General features: G+C 51.7%; 1 protein-coding gene across 1 annotated transcript in view; it reads right to left on the reverse strand.

The window, feature by feature from the left end:
• The window catches only part of ODAD4 (outer dynein arm docking complex subunit 4), a 40740-nt gene that overhangs the window by 27162 nt on the left and 4043 nt on the right, over positions 1-9535 (reverse strand). Inside the window, exons 2-7 of the mRNA XM_017856578.1 lie at positions 7178-7309; positions 6767-6917; positions 5968-6029; positions 5575-5740; positions 3410-3634; positions 3019-3226 (exon numbers count right to left, since the gene is read on the reverse strand). Of these exons, the coding sequence (XP_017712067.1) occupies positions 3019-3226; positions 3410-3634; positions 5575-5740; positions 5968-6029; positions 6767-6917; positions 7178-7309 (944 nt within the window). The remainder of the gene's footprint in view (positions 1-3018; positions 3227-3409; positions 3635-5574; positions 5741-5967; positions 6030-6766; positions 6918-7177; positions 7310-9535) is intronic.

Here is a 9535-nt window from a genome sequence, read left to right on the forward strand (position 1 = left end):
TTTTTTTTGAGACGGAGTCTCGCTGTGTCGCCCAGGCTGGAGTGCAGTGGCCGGATCTCAGCTCACTGCAAGCTCCACCTCCCAGGTTCACGCCATTCTCCTGCCTCAGCCTCCCAAGTAGCTGGGACTACAGACGCCCGCCACCTCGCCCGGCTAGTTTTTTATATTTTTTAGTAGAGACGGAGTTTCACTGTGTTAGCCAGGATGGTCTCGATCTCCTGACCTCGTGATCTGCCCGTCTCGGCCTCCCAAAGTGCTGGGATTACAGGCTTGAGCCACCGCGCCTGGCCTTTTTTTGTATTTTTAGTAGAGATGAGGTTTCACCATGTTAGCCAGGATGGTCTCGATCTCCTGACCTCATGATCTCCCCACCTTGGCCTCCCAAAGTGCTGGAATTACAGGCATGAGCCACCGAGCTTGGCCTAGGAGGCAGGCTTTTCAACCTTTATTGAAATGTTGAAGAATGGGTGGAGGTAGCCTGATAAAGCAAGTGCTGGGGAATAGGAAAGCATTCCTGGGACTGGAGGATATGCACAGAGCTCTGCACTGGCTGGGGCCCAGAATGCCTGGGGGCCTTGAGAAAGCCAGGTCAAGAGAGGCCAGGAGAAGTGAAGAAGGGCAACCTGTGTTGAGCAGGGCATTGAAACTTCATCCCAACCACAGGAGTTGCTTTTCAGAGAAAGGCCAGCTGAGCTGTAGGAAGCCCAGGTCAGAGGAAACAGGCAAGAAGTAAGGAGGGTCTGGACTGAGTTGTGGGAGGGAAACAGAGAAAGATGGACAGGACAGGACATGGCCGGTGCTGGGCATGAACAGTGAGGGGGTCAGGCGTGGTGGCTCACGCCTGTCATCCATACCAACCTGAGCAATATAGCAAAAACAGTGAGGTGAGGGAGGTATCTGGGAAGCCTCCGGGCTTCTGGCTTGGGGACTGAGTGGCCAACACTGCTATCCTCACGGATGGGGAACCCTCAAGAAGTAAGTTTGGGAGGAAGATAAGGGATTCCGATTTGGACATGTTAAGTTTAGGATTCTTGTAGGACATCCAGATGGAAATGTCTTAGAATCTGCTGGACACACAGGTCTGAGGCTCAGGAGAGAGGTCTGGAGAGAAGTAAAGATTCCTAACTCATTTGTGCATTGGAGATGACTGGATCCAAGGTACCATATACATACATCATATCTAATCCCCACAATCCCTGTGGGTTAGTATTACTATGCCTTCATTAGAGATGAGGAAACTGAGGAGAGGAGCAACTTAATCAAATCCACACAGCTTCTAAGTGGCAGAGCCAGGGATCAAAGACAGGTCTGTCCCAAAAGCTGTTTTTTTCTAATACAGGATGGCCAATATGGGATATTCCTGCTCAGCACAGTGGAGGCAGGCAAGAAATGAACTGGGAATGGAAAGCATGTGGGGCTTGGATCAGTGAAGATGAAAGGGCAGGAGGCAGGAATGTTCAGGAACGTTTGACCCCAAGGGAAGATTGCTATAAGAGGGCAAGGGTGGGTTTAGAGAGGGCTTGAGGGTCAAGCAAAGGGGCTTGACCTTTAACCTGCAGGCAGTGAGGGGCCCAGGCCCACTTGTGAGCAGGGGAGGGAGAGTTCATAGCATGTGTCTCTGGAGATTTGCAGGAGGAGCTGGAGAGAGACAGCAGAGGCAGGGAAAGCAGCAGGACTCAGGTTGGCTGAGGGCTGGGCGCTGTGAGGGTAAATGGGATGATGGGAGACCAAGGAGGCTCAGACTGGTGAGATGAGTAGAAACCAGGCAGGAGGAAGTCAAGAATGACTCCAGGCCAGGCGCAGTGGCTCACGCCTGTAATCCCAGCACTTTGGGAGGCTGAGGCGGGCGGATCACCTGAGGTCAGGAGTTCGAGACCAGCCTGAACATGGAGAAACCCTGTCTCTACTAAAAATACAAAATTAGCTGGGCATGGTGGTGCATGCCTGTAATCCTAGCTACTTGGGAGCCTGAGGCAGGAGAATTGCTTGAACCTGGAAGGCGGAGGTTGTGGTGAGCCGAGATCGTGCCATTGCACTCCAGCCTGGGTAACAAGAGTGAAACTCTGTCTCAAAAAAAAAAGAAGGACTCCAAAGGGTAGAACCAGGATGCTGAGAAAGCAATGGAACCTCTGCGTGGAAGCCAGCAAGTCTTGAGAAGAGCTCATTTCTGGAGAGCTGGTATTACTACTACTGTGGATACCAGGTACTGTCCTAAGGTCTGTACATGTACTTCTGCATTTCATCCTCCCTTCCACCCTGCAGGGTGCCCAGCTAACAGAGGAGACCCTGAGGCTGAGGGAGCTAAAGTGACTTGTCTCAGGTCTCACGGCTGGGCGGCGCAAGTTCCACAGCCTAGATCTGCCTGACTCCACAGCCCGTGCTCTTGGTCAGCACCAGTTTTACAAGACCCTGCTTGATCTGACCCCTGCCCACTTCCTTCAGTCTCCTCTTGGCCACTCTCCCTGGCAATATGCTGTGCTCTCCAGCCTTAAGTACCCTCCTGTCTCAGGGCCTTTCCATAGGCCCTGTGTGTTTCCCAATGTCATCAAGTCCTCCTGGAATGTATTTCTCACCACACTGGATTCTGTACTTTTCTTCTGTGGCACTTATCACAATTGCAGTTAATTAGCTATGTCCCTTTTTGCTTGACATCTGCAAGGAAATGACCCTTGTGTCTGGTTATTACCGTGTTCCCACACTAGCAGCATCTGGCATGTCTGGGGCTTCATGTGTGCTTGTCATGATGATGTAAGAATATAAACATCCCTAAGAGCCAGATCATTGGGTAGCTTTTTTGGAATTTTGAGCCACTACCCTTTTTGTGGCAAAGAAGCTAACAGCCTAGGTGCCCCCACCCTCAGTCCTGGGCAGGTGGTCCCCGCCTCTGGAAGAATCTACCTTGGGCATGCAGAGCAGAAAATGGGAGTCAAGCCACCAGCAGCCCTGGCAAGGGCCTCGGATAGCCCCAGGTGTCCTTCTCTGTAGGCTCACGCCGGTGGCCTCCCCTAGGGCACTCACTATTCCTTGGCGATCTCCAGGTCCTTTCTGTGGCTCTGCAGGGCTGCCGCCATCTGCCCCAGCTCAATCTGGGCATTCCCTATGCAGCTATACAAGTTTCCAACCAGTTCATCCTTGTTGGGTACCTCTTCCTTATTCCATTCCAGTACCTTCTTCAGCACTTTCTCGGCTTTCTGAAGACTCCCTTCAGCACTGCCGCTTGTGAGCACTGGGAAAGGAAAGGGGTGCTGTGGAGGCCAGGGCAGCCTCCTCTTGGCTGACAGGGTAACTCCTCTTCCTGCAGACACCATCTGCAGGTCAGAGAGACCAGGGACTCAGACACCTGGTTGCTCCTTCCCCACCTGATAAGGCACTGGAGGCACCTGACCCACCCTCTGAGAACAACACCCACACATGTCAATGTCCTCCAGGCTCTTGAGGATGTAATGGGCTGTCTGTGAGGGATGGTGTTTGTGGTCCCGCAGCCATTTCTCTTGCATCAGCTTCCGGTCCCGCTCCCTAGCATAGATCGGCTTTTGCTGCCTCCAGAAGTTGCTGTGAGTATCCAGGTAGTTGATGCCCGTCATGATGAGGTCCTCCACAGTCAGGCCGCCCTTCATGGTGCCTTTGATCAGGTCTGTGGGGAAGGGGTGTGAGGAGGCACCAAGGAGAACAGGCCTCTAAGGGGTTTGCCTCCTGTTGCCTCCCGGTAGCTGCTGCAGGGCCCTCTGTGAAGAGCTCTGCCTGGAGTTGTTGAAACAGAGAGGAATGTGAGTGTGCATGGTGGCAGAGTGGGTTTATCCAGACCAGGATGCAGCCAGGGCCCCACTTTCAGGGAGTTCCATGGTATGGGCCCCTTATGGCAAGATATGAGGAGCTAACCAGAAGGGGCAGCTGGTGGATGGCTCGCTGAGAAGCCTTGGGGTTTCCCCAGTTCAAACTGTGTCCTCAGAGAACACTGAGTCTAAATGCACTATCTGGCCCAGGCTGCCAGTGCTCAGTGATTTCCCAGGTGCCCAGTGGGCCTGTGTATGCTGGGAGCTGGAAGGGAGGTGCCCAACTCCTGCTCACTGCCTGGCCAGAGGTTACAGCCAGTAGCAAAGCTACAAGGCCACTTGAGGTAATATTCAAGCCACCCCTTCCCTCTGCAGCAGGTCCTCTGGAGAATAGGAAGCATTCAGCCTGTTGCCAAGGAGATGTGCCAGCAGTGAAGCTGTTCCTGTGTCACGGAAGAGGGAACCCTACATATGACCTTGGGAAGCCAATTCTGGAGAAGAGGCATTTGGTTCACAGGTGACCCTGCTCAGGCTTATCAGCTAATGGCAATACTCCCATCCCCATGTTAATGCGAGACGTTCATCTCAGGCCTCTGTCCTTCATCCTGTCACTGGCAGCAGTGTGGTGGAAAGAGTACTGGACTGGCCAGGTGTGGTGGCTCACACCTGTAATCCCAGCACTTTGGGAGGCCGAGGCGGGCAAATCACTTGAGGTCAGGAGTTCGAAACCAGCCTGGCCAACATGGTGACACCCCATTTCTACTAAAAATACAAAAAATTAGCCAGGCGTGGTGGTGGGTGCCTGTAATCCTAGCTACTAGGGAGGTTGAGGCAGGAGAATCGCTTTAACCCAGGAGATGGAGGTGGCAGTGGGCCAAGTTTGCTCCACTGCACTCCAGCCTGGGCGACACAGCAAGACTCTCTCTTTAGAAGAAAGGCCGGGCGCGGTGGCTCAAGCCTGTAATCCCAGCACTTTGGGAGGCCGAGACGGGCGGATCACAAGGTCAGGAGATTGAGACCATCCTGGCTAACACGGTGAAACTCTGTCTCTACTAAAAGATACAAAAACCTAGCCCGGCGAGGTGGCGGGCGCCTGTAGTCCAGCTACTCGGGAGGCTGAGGCAGGAGAATGGCATGAACCTGGGAGGCGGAGCTTGCAGTGAGCTGAGATCCAGCCACTGCACTCCAGCCTGGGCGACAGAGCGAGACTCCGTCTCAAAAAAAATAAAATAAAATAAAATAAAAGAAAGAGCACTGGACTGAAGGTCAGAGGCCTGGATTCTGCTGGTGACTCCACCACAAACTTGTTCGTCAACTTGTAAAAGTTCCTCCCCAATCAGGGTCTCTATTTCCTTATCTATGAAAGGAGAACTTGGACCAGATGATGTTTCAGAACATCCTAGAACTAATATCGTCGGATTCAATCACCTGTCTGCTGGATTCGTTTGCCCATTGTAAGGATTGAAGGCAAAGGGGATGTCCCTTCAGGGACTATGGTGGTAAAGGAGACCAAATCTCTGTTGTTCCCTCCCAGGGTACCATAGCACTTAGGAGCATTGCTCTAAAATTGGACTTCCTGGATTCGAATGTAAGCCATGTCATTGCCTACCTATATGTGACCTTAGTTTCAGTTGGTCTGCGCCTCAGTTTCCTCATCTGTAAAATGCGCAAAAAAATAAAACCTGTCCATAGGTACATGTCAGCTAGTATTATATGACAGGTTCTGCCTTCGGCTCATGCATGAAGCATCCACCCAAATTTCCTTTCCCCCAAGGCCCTGTGCCAACAAACTGTCCGAAACCTTCATCCAATAGGAGCTTCTCCAGATACTCTTTGTCCACGTAGAGCTCCCCCAGAAGCTGGCGAACAGTCTTCTCGCTCTTGAGTGAGCCCTTCCGCTTGGGCTCTCCCTTGGTGGGGTGTAAGAGGTGTTTCATGGGCTGAGGCTTCTGCTGGGCTTTTATACTCTGAGAAAATGGAGCAACACCCAGTAGAGCTTCAGCAAGGAGCAGAATATACCCAGCCATGGCCCTAGGGTCTGTGATCCCAGATTCCTCCAACTCCAGGACCTTTCTGTGGGCCAACAGCCATGGAGTATGCCTGGTCGGGTTGCAGCTAGACTCCCAAGACCCCTTCTCAGGCACACACAGCCTCTTCCCTTGGAGGGATACAACCACAGAACCAGGGCCCTTACCTCAGCCTGCTTGCTTAAGAAGGAGAGGTCCCCTTTGTTCTCCAGCTTAATGGAAGAAGGACCTGCAAGAAAAGAAGCTGGAGCTCAGGTCGGCCAGGCCCCCATGGCCAGAACCCCCATGCATGACTTATAACATATTTTTAGGTGGAAATGGCTGCCTTTGGCAGGGGGATGACGGCGGCTGTGGCAAAGCTGGCCTTAAGCCAGCCTAGCAAGCAAATGATGTAGGCTGTTTGGTATAACTCCTAGGAGCTAACAGCCCCCACTAGCCCAAGGCTATGGCAGCCAGATTTCCAAACAAAGGGAAGCCAAGGGTGCAGGGGAAACTGTCCATTTCCAGGCCCTGCCACCCACAGAGCAAGCTCTCACTTGTTCTCACTTGCTTCCCTTCTACCCCTGCCTTAATGCTGATGGCTAAGGTCAGCCCTTGGTATACATCTGGTGAGGGAGGAAGCCAGGGACTACAGAAGGCTGGGCTCGGGACCATGTTCTAGCTTTTGACACCAGGCTAAAGACAGGCCTACTTTGAAACAGCCCTTCTAAGCCGACCTTTAGGAAAACCCAAGGCTGTAGCGCTCAGAGATCAGTGTGTTTGTCAGGGAATTGTCCTCCCGGCGGACAGGTGGCGCCGGCCACCACGTCTGACTAATCCTCAACAACACTGCAGCAGCCAAATCCAAGTGTGGGACTCCCTGCGGGCCTGGTGGTAGCTGCTCACCTGCTGTACCTCAGACTTCCTCTAAACCTAAGGTTTCCAAGGACCTTCCTGGATAAGGGCATAGGCCGTGTGGCCACTCACTTCCCACTGAGTTGTTGATGGCTTCCTGGGCTTTCTGGATGCCAACTTTGAATTCCCGGTCAGGTCTCAGCTTGTAGCCTCGGTGATAGAATACCAAGGCAAACTCAAAGTCTCCCATGGTGTACAGTGTCTCAGCCTTTTGTAAAATCCCCTGGAATGGGAGGAAGTCAAATCCATGTGAACAGATAAGGCCTTATAGGACTCACATGTGGAACAGAAGGGTCCTGGGTTGAGGGTCAAGGTTGGAATACAGGGGGCAGGGACTTAGGCAATGACCTACGAAGAGAAAATGGCATCAAACACTAGGCAGTCTGGCTGCTTCTACTTGTAACAACTACTTGTTACAACTACTTGTAACCCACAGCTGCTGCAGGCAATGGCAGGATCAAGTCCTCCTGTCCATGCAGTCACCTTACAGAAAGTTGGGTCACTCTGGAGCGAAGCCTCAGCATCCTCCAGGGATCTCTCCAAGTCTCCCATCTTCAGGAAGCACTTTGAGCGAGCAACCAGGCAGTTCTTGTCTCCATCCTGAAGGTAAAGAGCCTGACAAAGAAACCAGTCAGGTTGACAGCCAGCATGAAGAACAAGGTAGAAGCTGGAGTGGGAAGGGCAGCCCAAACCCTCCTGCATAGGTTCAAGGGGATTCTTCAGGCTAGCACAAAGGCCTCTGGCTCCTAAGCAGCACAACTCCAATCTGCACTCAGTCAACTTGATTATCTGCATATGGCTCACCTTGAAGAAGGTCAAATCATGGCTATCGTGGAAGCCACTGGCTGAAGAGTGGGAATATGCTACTCTGTGGATACGCTGACTTTCTGCCAGTGTCTGAGAGCACCCCAGTCTCCTCAGGCAATAGAACTGTAGGGTATTTTGTGCACACCAAACTCAACCACAAACCTGAAATGGCAACACATCATACTCAAAGTAAATTTCAAAGGCTAAGCATTCTGAAGTGGACTTGAGGACAATCTGCCATGTGGGTTAACCATTCCAGTAGCCTTCTCTTTTTATGTAGCTAATCAAGAACTAATCACTATACCCGGGAATTATGATGAAAGTGCCAGGAAAAGGCTGGGACTGGTGGCTCACGCCTATAATCCCATCACTTTGTTTATTGTTGTTGTTGTTGTTGTTTTTGAGTCTCGCTCTGTCACCCAGGCTGGAGTGCAGTGGCCCGATCTCAGCTCACTGCAAGCTCCGCCTCCCGGGTTTACGCCATTCTCCTGCCTCAGCCTCCTGAGTAGCTGGGACTACAGGCGCCCACCACCACGCCTGGCTAATTTTTTTGTATTTTTAGTAGAGACAGGGTTTCACTGTGTTAGCCAGGATGGTCTTGATTTCCTGACCTTGTGATCTGCCTGCCGTGGCCTCCCAAAGTGCTGGGATTACAGGCGTGAGCCACCACACCCGGCCAATACCAGCACTTTGGCAAGTCGAGGTGGACGGAACGCTTGAGCCCAAGAGTTTGAGACCAGCCTGGGCAACATGGCAAAACCCTGTCTCTACAAAATACAAAAAAATTAGCTGGGCGTGGTGGTCCATGACTGTAGTCCCAGCTACTCAGGAGGCTGAGATGGGAGGATTGCTTGAACCTGGAGAGGTCGAGGCTTCAGTAAGCCATGATCACACCACTGCACTCCAGCCTGGGTGACAGAATGAGACTCTGTCTCAAAAAACAAAACAAAACAAAACAAAAAGAGGCCAGGTACAGTGGCTCACACCTGTAATCCCAGAACTTTGGGAGGCCGAGGCGGGTGGATTATGAGGTCAGGAGTTCGAGACCAGCCTGGCCAACATGGTGAAACCCGTTTCTACTAAAAATACAAAAATTAGCCAGATGTGGTGGTGAGCACCTGTAATCCCAGCTACTCAGGAGTCTGAGGCAAGAGAATCGCTTGAACCTGGGAGGCAGAAGTTGTAGTGAGCTGAGATCATGCCACTGTACTCCAGCCTGGGTGATGCAGTGAGACACTGTCTCAAAAAAAAAAAAAAAAAAAAAAAAAAAGCCAGGAAAATGAAACTGTGATTTTGACCCTAAAGTGGGGTTGAGGGCGATTTTCCCTCTCTTCTGTGTGAGATGATTACCATAGTCTGTGGTGTACTGTCCTTCCTGAGGCATCTAACTGCACCCACCCCTCTTTTTCTTTTTTGAGACAAAGTCTCACTCTGTCACTCAGCCTGGAGTGCAGTGGCACGATTTCTGCTCACTGCAACCTTTGAGTCCCAGGTTGAAGCAATTCTCCTGCCTTAGCCTCCCGAATACTTAGGACTACAGGCGCCTGCCATCACATCTGGCTAATTTTCTTATTTTTTCTGTTTTGAGATGGAGTTTCGCTCTTGTTGCCAAAGCTGGAGTGCAGTGGCACGATCTCGGCTCACTGCAACCTCTGCCTCCTGGGTTCAAGCGATCCTCCTGCCTTAGCCTCTGGAGTAGCTGGAATTACAGGCACTCGCCACCACACCTGGTTTATTTTTTGTATTTTTAGTAGAAACGGGGTTTCACCATGTTAGCCAGGCTGGTCTCGAACACCTGACCTTAGGGGATCTACCTGCTTTGGCCTCCCAAAGTGCTGGGATTACAGGCCTGAGCCACCTGACCTGGTCTTTTTTTTTTTGAGATGGAGTTTCACTCTTCTTGCCCAGGCTAGAGTGCAATGGCACAATCTTGGCTCATTGCAACCTCTGTCTCTCAGGTACCCAGCCCTTTCTAAGACCTTACTGCTTTTCTAAGAAGAGGAAGTAGCTACTGTCTTTTCTTTTTTTTTTTTG

The sequence above is a fragment of the Rhinopithecus bieti genome, unplaced genomic scaffold, assembly GCF_001698545.2.
Source record: "Rhinopithecus bieti isolate Rb0 unplaced genomic scaffold, ASM169854v2 scaffold_44695, whole genome shotgun sequence".
Taxonomy (NCBI): domain Eukaryota; kingdom Metazoa; phylum Chordata; class Mammalia; order Primates; family Cercopithecidae; genus Rhinopithecus; species Rhinopithecus bieti.